Below are 17975 nucleotides of genomic sequence, written 5' to 3' on the forward strand. Positions count from 1 at the left end.
AGCCGAGCGTCAGAACTCCACAGTATCTCATCCATCTCAATGGCCCCCTGCCAGTTTCACATTTTGCGCTCCAGTTATGCAGTTATCCAGTCAAGTTCCAACTATGACTATGAAGCTGTTATCATCTAAGCAAGTGTTTCAATATTTCTTTATCGCAACAGATTTTTGTACAAATTCAAAATGAGGAATTCGGCTTGAAAACGAATGAGCCGTACGGGACCGACCGACCGACCAGGAGAGGCTACATTTTACACACCCAAGCATTCAAAAAAACAATCTATAACTATTAGACTCGAGGTTGGAGTAATGTGACAGCACCATGTAAACTGAAGCAAGGTGAAGACATCTGCTGACTCCAGTCTCCAATGTCACAGCAACCCAAACCAAAGAGCTGACGGGCAGAAAATCCTGATGAACGCCTCGTTCCTCCCAGGACCCCGAAAGGAGCTGATGAAGAGGTGTTCTGTCTCCGAGCTGCTGACTTTTGGCAACCTGGGACCGTTCTACCACCGAAGGTCACTGGGTGTGTTGCATAGACAGAATCAAACTGCTGATGGTGACTTTATGGGTTTTTGTCACCGTGCCACCTGAACCCAGCTTACGCTTTTGAACTGCCTCCCGTGTCGCTCATTTGCATCTTAATCGGATGTTTAGTGCCATCTGATGTGGAACACAGATCAATAAGGGTCGTGCCAGGGGTGCAGTGCTTCTGAATAAAATCAGCCTTAGTGAGTGAAGGGCAGTCTGCCAACAGGGGATAAACAAGGGACATGATGATGTTGCTAAACTGCATGCAAGGCAAGTTCGCCAAAATACTATTTGGTCAAGAAATATGGAGAAGTTCGAGATCAGCAGTTTAAAAATGTTTTCACTTCCCGTACAGCAATAAAAGATACATTATGAAAGTTGTACTCGCATAAAGTTTATAGGCTGTTTTTTTTTATGATCCCCAACTTTACTGTTGAGTGGAGTCGTTTTTTTCTTTTTCAGAAAAAAAAAACCACTGCTAAAGATTTAAATAAGGAAGAAGCAGTGGTTATGTAATCATTCAGATGGACCAAAGTGTTGACTTAACTTGTTAGCATCAGATAACGACAACTAAACTCTCAATTGTTTCCACATAGTAGTGATTTGGTTATAAAAATATTAAACAGAGTTCATGTCTCCAGCTTGACACTTTGTTATTTAAGTGTGCTCATGAAGAAAAATAAAATGTCTCTTCCTATAAATGACCAAAAAATAACATATTGATTGTATAGCATGTAGATAATAAACTATTGCATAGTGGAAATATCCAGAATTCAGAACAGATGAAGTTGTCAGACTGTGGCATGCTGTAATTACCTGTATTAATACAGGAATATATGTTGGAAATATCAGTTTATCACCTGAGAATTTGGTAGCTGCAATTATCAGCTTCTTAAAATAGCACACTTCCATATCTGCAGTGGTATCTTGGGAGGTACTCTTCAGCTCAACCTAACTTCACCACTCCATCCCCGCCACCGTCACCAAATATTGTACTCTTTAATTCAATTATTTTTTTTATTTTTTTTATTTTTTTTAACATAATAAAATATGTGATGAGATGATACCATATAATTCTGTCTTGGATCGTATCGTTCAAACGTATATAAAACAGGTTGATCTCCCTGCACGGAGGTGTGTAAGGACTGTGCAACTCGGACCACGCTCTGTTTGTCTCTAATGAGTAATTTCGAAAACGCAAGCACAGCTGACCTCACTGGGACTGACATCATTCTGCACGGGTCAACCAGCACTGAGGCGGCCCATGCCCAAACCTACCCCATCCCCCTTCCCCCCCCCCCCCCCCCCCCCCGTTTACTTCCCTCCGCTTCAGTGACTCTGAGGCTAGGCGTGGGTGCCGTCCACTCGCCCCACTGATCATTGGTGTTGCCCTAGCAACTGAGCAACGGAGCCCCTCCAGCAGCCCGCTGCCCAACGATACTGAAAAGAGGGACATCCACTGAGATCACCACAGAAGTAGAGGGAGACGCAGACAGAGGAAGATCGAGACAAGTGACTTTTAAGGAAACACAACGTTAGCTTGACACGGAGCAGCTCCACTTTCATAAACTCTCATAAAATGTCAGTGATGGCCACACAAACATAAAGCATCCCGGACTTGTTGAAAAACTTTTTGATCTGTTAAAGGCCCCGGCATTAGATCTCTAAGCCAGTCTACGTCTGCGTGTGTGGAAGACTCATATCGGCTGTATAACCTCATTCTGTCGGCTGGGTGCCGTGTTGATGGGAATGAAAGGACAGCGGATCAGGCTGCAGGTTCACAGAAGTTGTGGGAGGCGGCTGCAGATGGGAGGGAGAGTGAAAAGACTGGAGAAGTCTGTCAAAAAAGCAGGGAGGTAAAAGTTCAACAAACAAAAAAAAGTGACCCAGAGACAGACGAATGAAGCGTCTGTCTCTGCGTCACTTTTGAATCATTGATGTTTCCCATCTTCCTGTTCCTGTTTCCATGCAGTGTCATTCCTGCTGTGTCACAAATAGGAGAGAGACCTACTTACTCTTTTGTTTATTCAGGAATGTGGGACGTCCTGACAGGCCGGCTTTTCATTGACAGGACACAGCTGAGAGTTCCCCCTGTGGCTCTCTCTCCGGTGTGTCTAATATTTGTGTGTGTGTGTGTGTGTGTGTGTGTGTGTGTGTGTGTGTGTGTGTGTGTGTGTGTGTGTGTGTGTGTGTGTGTGCGCGCGCGCGTGTGTGCGTGTGCGTGTGCGCGCCTGGGTGTGTTTCTGCTACATTATCTGTGTTATCAGTCGACCAGGGCTCACACAGATAGACAGTGTGCCGGGAAACGCGAGCCAGATATTCCCTGACGAACTCCAGGGGAACTCTCACACTTGTACCTGGTGCAGCTGGGGTCGAGGTAGAAAATTTGTGTTTTAAAAAAAGTTGAAATATCAACCATGATGAAAGGGAATTTATACTGTCTAATTATTTCTAAAAGGAGTAATTTGCAAACCACAAACCAAAACACTTAAACAAATTATACACAATTTCCACAAGAAGTTTTTACAATACTCGATGTTGATAAGATCACAGTCTTATCAACTCTGGCAACAACAATAACGTCAGAGTTGCAGTTTAGCTGCCAAGAGCAGCTGCTCCCCTTCCTTTTTTCTAAGTTTGACTCCACACCATGGAGGTGAAAAGTACAAATGGCCATGCAGGGGAGAGGTTACGAGAAACCGATTGAGCATCTTGGAACACAGACACATGAAAGTGAGTGTGGACAAACAGGATACCAGCGATAGAAACATCCCATTCTAGCTCAGGCACCTTTTTTTAGCCCCACTGATACGCCGTGATAGACTTGAAACAACAGCCGAGAGGGAAACACCATTGTGTTGTTGATCTTCTGGTTTCCTTTGAAACAAGAAAGCAGAAACTCGGCTGTCTCAGACTGACTGAGGTATAATTAAGTAACCACACAAGAGATACTGAAAACCTGACTTTGATTCTTTGTCATTACAGGTGACCTTAATAGAAGTTTTAATTCAATACTGCTGTCAAAAAAAAAAAAAAAAAGGCCTTAAAAGGTTGATCATTGTGAGCTGATTGATGAAACCCCTCACAGGGAAAAGGCCGCGCCGCTTCAGTCACACATGAACGTGGACGTCTAGATACGGACTAAATGGCGTTAGCGTGATGAAACCCAGACACATACGTACTGGTGGCCAAAAGGGAGGGCTGGTTCTGCAGTTTCATTGTGAGCTTTTAGGTCATGCCACTCCCCAAGGGTAAAAAGGAAAGGAAACTGAAAGGAGAGAGTGAGACACTGGCGAGAAAAGCCTGGAAATGAGACAGGGGAATAGTTCACACTCTCTGCGGCACCTCGTATATTAAGGCACGCGCACACACAAAGGGGGCCAGGTGCTAAGGACCACAGTTTAAACACACAATTTCATGACTTCTCAGCGAGTTAATTAGGACTCATTTGAACCTAATTTGAGCCGAAGCGGGTTGGTTTACAGGGTGACTCAGAAGCAGGAGTTCTTAGGAGCAGCACAGTTTGCTCAAGAGAACAGGAAACCAAGGAAAGCAGTCTTCTTTGGCATGAAACAGAATACATATAGAATGTGAGGTAACGCCTTAATGAAGATCTGATGAGTCTTAATCTGCAGTGATTCACAAACCCGTCCGACTGGTTTTTTTTTTTAAAGAGCCACATGCGGCTGAATGGGCCGACGCAGTGGGTAGTGACAAGAAAAGTAAGACAGTTTTGTCGCGACTTCTTATTTGGCTCGCTGGTGAACTACTGTAGCCGTCTTTTCCTCCCCTCCTTCATGTTTTGTATGTCAGGGTTGTACAGTATTTCACTCAAACCTTTTAATGAGAAAGGGAAGGAAAAAAAAAGAAAAAAATCTCTCCAAACTAACAAGCTTGCTAACTACATGCTTGTCAGGTAGCCAGCTCATTAGTTCAGTTGTTAAGAGGACAAAGTTCACTCCGTTTATTCAACGGGCATATTTGTTCTGTCAACTCGCATCTCGTAATTGTCTGCAAATTAGTCCTCTTTTGTGGTTCATACTCTCACAAAGGAAGTTAAATAAAAAAAAAAAAAGAGAGAATGGTGCCGGCTAACAAACTAGGACCCTCCAGCAGTATGTTCCTTCAAATGACAGGACTATAGAGATGGTTACCCAACAGCGGTGACCAATTTTACACAAATTTACCGATCCGACCGAATTCCCTTAAAAGGAGCAGGAGTGAATCAATTTCACTGGTGTGACCAAGTCTTTATGTATGGGAAGAAGGTCACTGTAAGCTTTTCAGTAATCAAGGCATCCAGCATTTCAGCATACTGTTGCCAGCAGTGGGAAGAAGTTTGGCCCTGGCACACATGGTTAAGAAACAAACATGCACATACCAGACCTTGTGAATGTAAGCCTCGGTCGCAGCATAAATGTGCTCGAACCGGTTACCCCGGCACAGCTGCGGACTGAAACCAGGGCGTTTTCACATCTATAGTCTTGTTTGCTCTGGTCTGAATCAGCTGATGACTTTGTAAACCTGGAGTGGTTTCCCCTTAGGGTGGTTGCCCAATACACAAGAGAACCAAAACATGCAGGGGTGTAAACCAGGTGAGAACGTTCACTCCGCTTATTGGTCAGTTGCGTCCCGGACAGGAGCGAGAAATGAAGTCCGGGAAGAAGGTCCCGTGTTCTGGACTAGGACTATGACAGCAGAAAATGAAATGCACTTGAGGAAAGCTCTTGGAAAATATAGCTTTGCACTTTACAAATAAGACACACTGTCATCAGACGACCGAGCAGAACAAGGAAGCTAATAATGAGCATGTTTAGCTCAACCTTGCAGCATGTGCCTGGTGGTTGGTTCATATCAACGTTAGAGTACAATGTCTCCAGGAACCAACCACTGCACCGCTCATTTGGGACCGGAACGAGACCACCTACTCCTCTCAAGATTCTCGATGCCGTTGTTCTGGACTACACTTGAGTGTGTGTGTTCACGTCTGCTCAAATGAATCGCACCAAAAGGGAAAACCGAACCAAACGATGTCCAAACACCCAAAATCCAATCTTTTACCACACTGCATTAGTGTAGAAGTGTACGCGCAATGACCTTACCGCCGTTGATCATATTGGGGAGATCATAAAGGGGGAGGGATTGGTAACTTTATGACAACTCTAATCCACTGCACTGACACACTTTTTTGCTGATGGATCTTTAAATGTTACAAGGAGCCAAATATGATGATGTTAGCTTGACTTTTATCATTTTTCAGGCTCCATTAGAGTCCGAGAGAACGTATCCTCTGGCTTATTTAGGGTGCTTTATCTACTGAGATAGAAACACTGTTCCTGAAAGCCACTGGCAGCTAAAAGACCAGGGGGATGTTTGAGGATCTGTTAAAGTTCAATGAGCATTATTGCAGAAAAAGATCTCTATGGGTTCATCTGGACTATGTCAAAGCAGCGTTTCGCTGTCTCACTCGGCCACTTTTGTTTAAAGCTCACACGGCTATACTCCATCTGTGTGGCACTCCAAAGAGGCCTAATGCAGGTTCTCTGTGACAGAATCATATTTCAGCCGGTCTTTGAGTGGAATTGGGTTCCAGACCACCAAAAGTGAATGCAGACATTGAGAAGTCTGGAAATAGAAGTCACTGCTGTGGGTTATGAACCACAATGCATAGTCGTCAATGCAGCCCCCACTGCTTTATCTTTTTTTTCCCTCCTAAACAGAAGTCTTCGCTTTCCTCACACTTCTACGGCACTCACACCGTCCAAGTAAAAGCACACACACACACACACACACACACACGGCCTATATCCACAAAAGAAGAGGGGAGTGTGTGTGTGTGTGTGTGGTGTGTGTGTGTGTGTGTGTGTAGGGGGGGGGGGGGGGGGGGTCAGCTGTGTCAATGCACAAGAAATTCAATTAAGCAGACAGCGGGATGTCTCCGAAACCCAACCTCCTTTGAGCTCAATATGCCTCCCCCTCCCCAACAGTCCCCACCACTCCGCTCCCAAGTTTCCCAGCCAACCCCTTACCGCCATTCAGCCACTCCCCCAACACCACCAAGACCCACTGAGGGCCCTTTGCTAGACCCCCTTTCATTCACTGCTCTCCCAGTGCCTCTTTTGCCTCCAAAGAGATGGGAATCGTCTGCCTACTTTTGAATTAGCCAAAATGGCAAACATTTCTAACTTGACAGAGAAGGTATTTATCACGAGCATCTACCTTCAGGAAGTTTGTTAGTCTTCCACACACCAAACTCATTTCATCCACCTCCTCCTCCTCCTCCTCTTTCTGTGTGTGTTTGGCAACCAGACAGATGCTCGTCATTTAGCACTTGAGTGGCAATCCTCGAGCTTGTCTCCCAAATGCCCAGGGGATCCAGTGGCATTTGGGACAGCATTACAATAAAGCCACTCAGCAGACCTCACAGCACGGGCAGATCTGACCTCGCAACATGGTCACTCCACTCGGATTTCAACCAGCCAATAGAGTAAATCTGTGCCGGCGAAGAAGACTATTTTCTTACCAGTCTGGCATGTAGATGCCCGAGTCAGCCCGAGGGCAAATTAAATCTTCTATCCGTGCGAGGTTTTGAGAATTATTTATCGAGAGGAGTGACGAAACACCTGTTTGATCTGCAAGCTTCCGAGCGCAGGAATCCAACTTGTGTAATTAGTAAATGAGTCTTACTTTGTTGTTGTTTTTACCCAAGGACATCTCAGGTCATGTCAGTACCGTTACTTTTTCCACGGAGCCGAGTACAATTACGTGAAACCCGGAAAGATTTGTGATCCTCGGCTTTGTTTAGGGGCCGGACAGCATCGATTCTCATCACCGATGCATTGGTTTTAACAATGCAATAAAATGAAGCTGGCCTTTCCCGTGCCACGCGTGTACGTGTATATCACTGTGAGTGATGAACATACTGATCCTGAGCCTCAGGGGCACACGATGTCACACACATCTAGCGAAACAGCAGCTTAGAGATGCGCTCGGTCGTTGCAGGCACAATATTGATGTTACATAAAGACATGCAAACACCACCCAAAATGTTGTGTGTACGTATGTGTGTGTGTGTGTGTGTGTGTGTGTACTTCCAGACTAAGGGATCCCTCGGCCCCCCCCTCGTGCATGCTGCCATCCTTTTGTATTTGTTTCCTTCACGGTTTTCACAGCACACAATTCCAGGAATGTCCGATGACCCATGTGACCCATGTGATCTGATTTGCTCTGAGCTCCTACACGCTGCTGCTGTTGCCCTGTCCTTGTAAATCAGGGTAGAATGAAAATAAAGTTTCAGCGAGATGGAGGATTTTTGAAAACAGAGTTTATTCCTCTTGCCAAACAGATCATGGTGAGCCCATGTGCTAGTTAAACGGGGCTTAGTGTGCTCCTGTTCCATCATGGCATTTTCATCCCCACTTGCAGCTTTCAGCCATGTATTTAGGTCTTAAAAACAGGGACATTGATTTCTGGTACCCTGCCATGCATTTCAAACGGGCCCTAAGCAGACATGAGTGCTCTTCCAAAAACAAGAGACAACAATGATAATCAGCAAACGACCCCAAAAAGAAAAAAAATATATTCGCTTGAGCCCCCTATAAAAGCTATTAAGATAAGTCCTCCTCCTTGAGAACCGTGAGTGCAGTGACCTAAATCAGTGCAGACACAAACGATGGGGCAGCGTGGGACTGAAATGGCCACTTAGGGATGCTCTGTGTGTGTGTGTGTGTGTCTCACATAATCACCCCAATCAAGACTTTACAGTGAGGTTAAGCCAAGACCCCACCACACTCCCACCCCACCCCTGTCTGTGTTAATCCTTCACAACAATTCTGATCAGCATATGCTGTCAGTGCAATCATGCTACAAAGCCTGACTGCAGGCCTATTAATCTATGAGCAGTGAAGCCAAGAGGAGGAACACGGACGTAATCAGTGTTAAATGAAACTACAGGGCCAAAAAGCTTTTATTTTGGAACTTGTCAATGGCCTGATCGGTGTGATTTTGGGGGTGTGGGGGCCTGTCTTAAGTCTCAATGCAGTTTTTGACAAACAGGTGTGTTTACACAGGTTGCAGAGTTCGTGTACTCACCATTGAGTCCATTGGGGATGCTCCTGTGGTGGTGCGGCGCCGACAGGTCATCCATGGACCTCCTCATGGTGGGGCCGGTCTTACTGCTCTCCGAGGGCTTGTGTATGTGGTTGTGATTGTGGTGATCTGGGCTTCCAGCACTACCCGTGCTGGACGTGCTACTCCCGTCTCCGACATCCCTGATGGTGCCGGTGCCCCCGTTCATGTTGGTCAAACTGGACTGACTGTCTATGGAGCTCCTGGACCCTGCCCCGTTCCTCTCCTCGTCCAGCATGAAGATGATCTCCTTCAGTTCAGAGTTCTCCCTCAACACAGTGTCCTGGTTGGCCTCCAGCTCCTTCAGCTTCATCATGTAGGTGCCCACTTCCTTCCACATGGCACTGGCAGTGTAGCGGCCGAATCGTTGCCACTCCCGGGACAGCTTCTTGCCCTTCTGTCTGTCGTCGTCCAGGAAGCAGCACAGCTCCCGGAGCTCATGGTTATCATCCTGCAGCTTCTGGTTGATCTCCTTCAGGCTCCGGATTTCGTGCAGGTGCACCTGCAGCCGCCGGTTGATGTCTTTCATCATGTTGCCATGCTCGATCATCAAGTTCATTTTCTCGCCGTCAACCCTCCTTAATTTCCTGAGCAGGTCGTCTTTGCTGCACCGCAGCAGCTCCTCGTCCGTCAGCTGGCTCAGGTCATCCTTCGGCCCCTCGGACGGATTTTTAGCCATGACTATCTTGGCTCGAGTGTCGGTTCCTTTACACGGCGGCTGGAATTTAACTGTCAAAACTCATTTAACCCAACCTCAATTCCGGAATTGTGTTGAAATACGAATACATTGTCCAAAATCAGAAAAGTATCGTTGCGGCTCGATCTTCAACAGGCCGATCATGAAAAGGAAAATATTCGTGTGATGCTGTGGCAGCCCGCGCATGAACTAAAATGCCCTCGCTGATCTGGTCAAAGAAAAGCCTTGGTGAAAACAACTGTTGGTACTCACATTCCGTCAATAACGCACTCGCATCATGTAAAATCGATCAACAGAGATTTCCATTCAGGTTTTGGTCCCAGGCGCCGAGTCCTGTCAGCACAGCACACCGCGTCCCATCGCAATGTGAGCCGTCGCCGCTGGACATCACTCCATTCAAATGATGGAAAAAAACCTAAAGTCACAATAACCTCCTAATTTTACGTGAATTAAACCTTAATTCTGCGCAACACAGCTAACGTTCGAGTAAACGCGCCACCTCCAAAAAGCTCACTTTGTGACCGGCGGTGCTCCGGGACGCGTTTTTTGCCGTCAACAACTCCTCCTCGTATAAAAAAAAAAATACCTCTTTTACTGGCGTGCTGTGTTCGGGTGGACGGAGGGCTCAATCCTCTCCACCCAGCCTGCTCGGAATTAACAGCGGACACCCCCTCCTCCTCTTTATCCAAACACTCGGGTTTGAAATCATTCAAGAGGATTTCGCCCAAGACGGCCAATCAAGACGTGGGAGAGAAGTGGGCAGCAGGTAGATGAGAAACGCGGCGCAGCCTCAGCAAGACGCAGGCTCGGCCCTCTTAAAGGAACAGTCCCACGAGCTCCGGACAACACGGAACAACTGGGAAAAAAACAACAACATTTCATCACAGCAGAGCACTGGAGAATGGCTCAAGCCTACTTCGTTTTTAGGAAATATTCTACCGTTACACTTATTTATTTAAAAAAAAAAAAAAAAAAAAAAAAAAAAAAGTTGCGTGTTCTTCGTTTTTCTTTGCACGTCGATATCCTTTAAAGTTTTTGAAAAGCTACTTAAAATGGTTTCTTTATTCATATTTGAGCAGAAAATAAACTGCGCTGTGGAATTTGTCCCAGTATTTCAAACGAAAAATCACCTTATCCCTAAAAAAAATAATGAACGCAGCCTTTGACTACAACCTGATTCACCACTTAATGACCTGATCTTATTACAAACTATGAAAACAAACACTTTAAATGACGTCAAAACCACTGACAGCATTTGAGTGTTAATTCTCCGAAAACTGTGGTTGAGCAGGTGCGTATGTAAGGTTAATTGTAAGGGCACAGCGCCCCCGTGTGGACACTGTCAGTCATGGCCAAAACAGGGCAGGTTGAGAAGATTAAAAAAAAAAAAAATCATAAAATCAGACTTTCTTAGCGGCGGTTTATTTGAATTTGCATGAACATTTTTACAATAGTGTTATAGTCACGAAAAGGTTGTGTGTTTTAGTGGTTATGGAGAAGAAAACACAATGAAAAAATATATTTTACTTTGTCTTCAACATTATAAGGATAAAGCAATAATCACATTAATTTCCTATTAATATATTTTGTATTTAATTCAAACATGATGCCATTTCCTTTGCAATTTATCTGAATAATTAACAGAAATAAAAGCGTTTTGTAGCATAAAGGACTTTTAGCTGCGGCAGAAGTAGAGCTCCAATCAATACGCTAGGCTAAGCAACCCATTTTCATAGATTATTATGTTTTTTTTCCCCTTATATTATGGTACTTTATGAGCATTTATGTTTTGTACTTCCTGTGTCTGACATAGCACACCACGCCACTCTTCGGCCTGAGCGTGCCAGTGTCCAGGATGTCAAAGGTCTGCCCCGGGAGAAGGGTGAAGTCAAACCTCTGGAGGAGCTTTGCCATCACCACTTTGGCCTCCATCTGAAAACACACCCACCACCGACTCAGGTCAGTCAATGTGTTCGTGTGTGTCGTCGGTCTATGTGTCGATCGACGTCTTGGGTGGCACCCACCTGAGCAAAGTTCTTTCCCAGGCATGCGCGTGGCCCGAGGGCAAAGGGGTAGTAGCAGTAATAAGGCCTAAAGCAGATAAGAGACAACTTCAGTTACTGCATGTCCTTCTTTTATCTGCGATAATGATGGTTTATATAACATGTTAGACCAGTAGGCATGGGGGGAAGCTATACAGCATACTATTTTCTGTGGCAATACTCTGTCAATACACAGACAGCAAATATCTATTTTATATCTATATTTTATTGTATAGATAAATACATAAAGTTATTAGGTCGGTCAGTGTGTCTGCTTGACAATCCCATTTTGCTCCAATAAAAATGATTGAAGTCAGATGATCAGACTGTAAACTTTTTATTTTTTATAAAACAGATGGTGACAAAGTTTTCCTTCGGAGACATAATTTGCAGTTGATAAAAGCTGCTAAATCACAAAATAGATTGCTGCAACACTTAACATGTCTGTCTGTAATTACATGTTTAACACCACAGTAATATTGTATCATGACTTGGGTATCGTGGTAATGTGGTATCATTTGGCCTTTGGTAACTGTCCTGATGTGAAAACTGTGAGCTACTTACTTGGGAGCGTCTGGGTGAAATCTGTCAGGATCAAATGTCATTGGGTCCTTGAAGAACTTGTCCATTCTCCCAGACACGTAGCTGCTGAACTGAATTGCAGAACGATTCATTTCACGTGTTTTATCGAAAGTATTGTTTGAAATACTTTGCAAGTAATCTAAGAAAAGTATTGTTTTGTTGTGTGTGTCCTTTATGCATAGAAAACAGAAAGTCACTTCATGTTTTTGCACTATAAACGTATTCAATGACTCACAAAAGCGGTGAATCCGGCAGGTACGTGGATCCCATCAATGACAATGTCTTGCAGAACCTCTCGGGATGTTCCCGGAGCTGTCGGGTAAACTCTCAGAGTCTCTTTTAGCACCTGGGGGACGGTTACAATGTGACATGTACAGTACATCTTTGGTCAGTTTCTTTAACAAAAGAAAAAGAGATCAATGAGTAATCCTGGTTCTTATCGTGTTATCTGCAGATGGAGCTTTTCCTCATAAAGTTAACAACAAGACTTGTTAGTTACCTACCAGTGAATGCATAAATGAACGTGAGAGTAAAATTCACTCTGGACACGATAAAAAGAGTTGAAGCAAAATATTTGCATCTTCACAGAGTGTACCTGTGACAGGTAGGTCAGCTTCCCCAGGTCATCATAGCTTATCTCCTGTTTCATCCCGATGACATCATCCACCTCTTTCTTCACTCTGAGAAATAAAAGTACAACTGAAGAAAACATCGTTCACTGGATATACCATGAATCATTGTGTTATTACTTCTTACTTCTCCAGGATATCAGGATGTCTTGCAAGCTCCATGATGCAGAAAGCCAGCTGATTGGCTGTGGTTTCTTGCCCTATGAAATGTTACATTTCATACAAAAAGAGATCATCACCTTGAAACACACGACGAACACTAACGAGGTTGTATTCTTCATCTCAAACCTAAAATGTGGGTCTTAAAAAACCAGTTCACTTTAAAAAAAAACTGTGAAATGTACAACACATAATGAGCTTACATTACAGTAGTAATAAGATCAATACAAGGAAGCATCGGTCAACAGTTTCTGTCTATGCAGATAAGGTCAATATTAAAGTGGAGTAAAATCAGAGAAGTGAGACTGAGATGGTTTGGACATGGGGGGGGTTGCCGGGTATAAAAGGGAAGAAAGATGCTGAGAATGGAGCCATAAGGCAAGAAGAAAAGAGGAAGGCCAGAGAGGAGTTTTATGCATGTGATGAGGACGCGCAGGCGGTCGGAGCGACAGAAGAAGATGCAGAGGAGGAGAGTTGGAAATGGATGATCTGCTGTGGCGACCCCGAACAGGAGCAGTCGAAGGAAGAAGAGGAAAAAAGAAAAAGTAGAAATTGGAAAATAATATTTTCCTCCACCTGACAGTGGCCTGCTACGAATGCACGCTGAAACTGACGACTGGTTCACACTCTTCACAAGTTTCATTCGAACTTTTGGGTTAAATGTCCCTTTAACACAATTGCCTTCCTTTGTGCCACAGAGGAAGCCTGAAGTTTATTTTACAGCATTTCACACGTCGAAGTAGAAACAGCGGAGACTCACCCGCAATGAAGAACGTCACAAAATTGTCCAACATCAACTCCTCATCCTCTTTAGTCATGCTTTCCTCTGAAATAACACAGAAATGGACATGTAGACTCATAATATCGCTCTTATCTACTTTACTTTATGTAATCCACATATAACGTGTGTAAATGAATTCACTGACAACTGCGGAGCTGTGAGTGAAACCTGTCTGTGAACTTCAGGGAGAGCACAACCTTTGCCAGCAGTTTTGATGATCTGCGTGAGGATGTCCTTGGGGACGTCATCGCCGTTGTGCATGGCAGTCTTTCTGGCGTTGATCCACTGAGCTCCAGTACTGCGCAGCAGGCGGCACGATTCCCTCACTTCATTGATGAACGCTCGGTTCTTTGGATTGAACTGGAAATGAAGATTGAAAGTTAGAAGATGTCGCTGTTAACAAGGTTTTCGTCGTAGATACTCTGTATTAACCAACCCTTAAGTAGTACCGCAAAAAAAGTGTCTCTGATATAGTGCACCATCCCTTTCAAACACGTCTCGATGGCTTTAGGAAAAGGAGATGTGTTCGTCAGGAGGTCCAAACTCACGCCAAAAGCAACCTGAGTCATCAAGGAAACAAACACATGTGAATATGTATCAACAGAGGAACAATGTGATTCAAACTTTTGTTTTAAACTGGTGCTTTCTTCCCAATTTCGAAAAATGTGTTGGATTAACAATGACGATGACACAATACCTTAGCAATGACATCGAGAGTAACACAGTTGACAAGATGGAGCATGTTGGCCTCTAATTCACGATCAGTCACGTCTGTCAGTTTATCCATCAGCTTCTCCGCCCTCTCATTGAAGGTGCCCATCAGACCTCTCAAATACCTGCAGGTAAGGACAGTGTTAGAAAGAGGGACAGAAAATCAAGGACATACCGATTATGGGATTATGTAATTGGACGCTGTTGCACAGAAGAAACCGAGGAAAAGTTTCCCACAATCTGAACAGGATATATGATGATAATAAAAACTGGATATAAAGTAAAGGTTAAGCATATTGTCCATTCTGGTTTATTTTTGTGATAACTGTATAACTCACAAGCTGCTGAACGCAGGGTCCATGATGCGACGCTGTTTATACCACAGCTCATGATTCTGTGCTGTTACAAGGCCGTTCCCCAAGAACCTTGAAGAGAGACGGGTCAGAGAATACTTTGAAAATAAGGTTGGTAAAGATTTGACATCACAAAACAGTGATGATTTTTACTCAATTAAACTGGAGAAGAAAAAAAAAAAAAAAACGTGGTACACTATCAACTGATGTATAGAGTATGAAGTTTGATAATTTACCGTTGACCAAACAGGTTGAAGAGTCTTTTGTAGAGGAATCTATCCTTGGGGTACTTTGGGGACATCAGGATTTCCTGAAACCAGAACAATTAAAACAAGTTACATTGAAAGTCAGCAAGATTTCAAATCGTATGAGGAATTACAGTGGGTACGGAAAGTATTCAGATCCCTTTAAATTTTTCACTCTTTGTTTCATTGCAGCCATTTGCTAAAATCAAAAAAGTTCATTTTATTTCTCATTAATGTACACTCAGCACCCCATCTTGACAGAAAAAAACAGAAATGTAGAAATTTGTGCAAATTTATTAAAAAAGAAAAACTGAAATATCACATGGTCATAAGTATGCTCAGTATTGAGTAGAAGCACCCTTTTGAGCTAGTACAGCCATGAGTCTTCTTGGGAATGATGCAACAAGCTTTTCACACCTGGATTTGGGGATCCTCTGCCATTCATCCTTGCAGATCCTCTCCAGTTCCGTCAGGTTGGATGGTGAACGTTGGTGGACAGCCATTTTCAAGTCTCTCCAGAGATGCTCAATTGGGTTTAGGTCAGGGCTCTGGCTGGGCCAGTCAAGAATGGTCACAGAGTTGTTCCGAAGCCACTCCTTTGTTATTTTAGCTGTGTGCTTAGGGTCATTGTCTTGTTGGAAGGTGAACCTTCGGCCCAGTCTGAGGTCCAGAGCACTCTGGAAGAGGTTTTCTTCCAGGATATCTCTGTACTTGGCCGCATTCATCTTTCCTTCAATTGCAACCAGTCGTCCTGTCCCTGCAGCTGAAAAACACCCCCATAGCACGATGCTGCCACCACCATGTTTCACTGTTGGGATTGTATTGGGCAGGTGATGAGCAGTGCCTGGTTTTCTCCACACATACCGCTTAGAATTAACGCCAAAAAGTTCAATCTTGGTCTCATCAGACCAGAGAATCTTATTTCTCATAGTCTGGGAGTCCTTCATGTGTTTTTTTGCAAACTCTATGCGGGCTTTCATATGTCTTGCACTGAGGAGAGGCTTCCGTCGGGCCACTCTGCCATAAAGCCCCGACTGGTGGAGGGCTGCAGTGATAGTTGACTTTGTGGAACTTTCTCCCATCTCCCTACTGCATCTCTGGAGCTCAGCCACAGTGATCTTTGGGTTCTTCTTTACCTCTCTCACCAAGGCTCTTCTCCCACGATTGCTCAGTTTGGCTGGACGGCCAGGTCTAGGAAGAGTTCTGGTCGTCCCAAACTTCTTCCATTTAAGGATTATGGAGGCCACTGTGCTCTTAGGAACCTTGAGTGCTGCAGAAATTATTTTGTAACCTCGGCCAGATCTGTGCCTTGCCACAATTCTTTCTCTGAGCTCCTTGGACAGTTCCTTCGACCTCATGATTCTCATTTGCTCTGACATGCACTGTGAGCTGTAAGGTCTTATATAGACAGGTGTGTGCCTTTCCTAATCAAGTCCAATCAGTTGAATTAAACACAGCTGGACTCCAATGAAGGAGTAGAACCATCTCAAGGAGGATCAGAAGAAATGGACAGTATGTGAGTTAAATATGAGTGTCACAGCAAAGGGTCTGAATACTTATGACCATATGATATTTCAGTTTTTCTTTTTTAATAAATTTGCACAAATTTCTACATTTCTGTTTTTTTCTGTCAAGATGGGGTGCTGAGTGTACATTAATGAGAAATAAAATGAACTTTTTTGATTTTAGCAAATGGCTGCAATGAAACAAAGAGTGAAAAATTTAAAGGGGTCTGAATACTTTCCGTACCCACTGCATGTTCATACACTGATAAGGTCAGTAGTTGGCACTGATGTGCTATTATGTCACATGCAGGAATTTGTGTTTGGTTAATGTGTGCACTTTCACACTGTTTCTTGTGCAATGCTTATGCAACATGTGTTTACCTTGGTTGCCTCTGGGCAGGTCACACACAACAATCCATAATGTAGGGCATTTATCCGGAAAACAGGTCCATAAATCTCAGCCCTGTCAATGAAAAACGAATTACAAATGTCATTGGAAAAACATGCATTCATTACAATGGCGATTCGACAACTGGATGTACATTAATAACTAGCGATGCACTGTTTGTTATGCAGAGGTGAATTATTACGGAATTAACGATAAATTAGAAACATGAAAACTGAAATTGAAAAAGAAACAGCATGCATATATGGAAACTGAGCTATCAGCAACTTAGCTTGCTATAGCCTACAATAAAACCAGAGGGGTTTACTGCAGGTCCAACATTATTTTACTTAGTTTGGGAGGACATACTTCGACTAGTTTAAGAGTTTCTCATTTACATACAACAAAAACACCTGCTTAATTTACCATTCCAGAATTTTGTCGTGCATAATTCCCCCATTTTTCATAGTCCTCACAAAGGTTGGTGTATGTCCCATGAAAAAGCTACGGAGAGAATAAAAACAGTTGAGTATGCAACGCATTTGTTTCAGCAAACAAAGAAATAAACATATAAATGTAAACAACGACCGGCTGGATTTACCTGTCTCTCGGTGGCCCGGGTATGTGGTCATATTTCATATGAATGTGTTTAATATACAAGCAGTAACCGAGAAACGCGACGAAAAGCAGAACGAGCAGGAAAATGAGCGCTTGTCCAACTATACTGGAAAGTACGCTGAAAAAAAGCCATTTTTGTAGGATAAGCTCCCGAGACGGCAACGTAGTACAGCCGGTTGGCCAGTCCACAGTGATCTTAATGGGTTGGTCGTTCGTCAACTCGTCCCGTACATCGTATTACTTAACATGTCCACATTTACGATCATTGCTAAAGACATCCAAACACCACACAAAATGTTGCGTGTGTGTGTGTGTGTACTTCCAGACTAAGGGATCCCTCGCCCCCTACCCCGTGCATGCTGCCATCCTTTTGTTTTTGTTTCCTTCACGGTTTTCACCAAAAAACACATTTCATCACAGCAGAGCACTGGAGAATGGCTCAAGCCTACTTCGTTTTTAGGAAATATTCTACCGTTACACTTATTTATTTAAAAAAAAGTTGCGTGTTCTTCGTTTTTCTTTGCACGTCGATATCCTTTAAAGTTTTTGAAAAGCTACTTAAAATGGTTTCTTTATTCATATTTGAGCAGAAAATAAACTGCGCTGTGGAATT

General features: G+C 43.8%; 2 protein-coding genes across 4 annotated transcripts in view; both read right to left on the reverse strand.

Annotated features, from left to right (window-relative positions):
- The window catches only part of ccdc85cb (coiled-coil domain containing 85C, b), a 48534-nt gene extending 38395 nt beyond the window's left edge, over positions 1–10139 (reverse strand). For 2 of the 3 annotated variants that reach the window (XM_069158616.1, XM_069158615.1), the window contains exon 1: positions 8620–10137. In XM_069158616.1, the coding sequence (XP_069014717.1) occupies positions 8620–9334 (715 nt within the window). In that variant the 5' untranslated portion in view covers positions 9335–10137. Of the gene's footprint in view, positions 1–8619 lie in introns of all 3 variants that reach the window. The other variant, XM_069158617.1, reaches the window with a different exon arrangement.
- A 620-nt stretch (positions 10140–10759) lies between these two features.
- On the reverse strand, positions 10760–17485 carry LOC138203614 (cholesterol 24-hydroxylase-like). The gene is made up of 15 exons (XM_069158614.1): positions 17346–17485; positions 17171–17248; positions 16741–16822; positions 14846–14919; positions 14595–14681; positions 14243–14381; positions 13995–14105; positions 13743–13905; positions 13525–13590; positions 12733–12805; positions 12572–12656; positions 12212–12322; positions 11959–12047; positions 11377–11443; positions 10760–11284 (listed from the first exon to the last, which is right to left on the reverse strand). Exons 1-15 carry the CDS (start codon positions 17381–17383, stop codon positions 11135–11137), a joined length of 1413 nt encoding a protein of 470 aa, XP_069014715.1. The 5' UTR covers positions 17384–17485; the 3' UTR covers positions 10760–11134.
- Between the last annotated feature and the right edge of the window lie 490 nt (positions 17486–17975).

Source organism: Embiotoca jacksoni, unplaced genomic scaffold, assembly GCF_022577435.1.
Source record: "Embiotoca jacksoni isolate LCO1_2020_lvr unplaced genomic scaffold, fEmbJac1.0.p SCAF_23, whole genome shotgun sequence".
In the NCBI taxonomy this organism is placed as follows: domain Eukaryota; kingdom Metazoa; phylum Chordata; class Actinopteri; family Embiotocidae; genus Embiotoca; species Embiotoca jacksoni.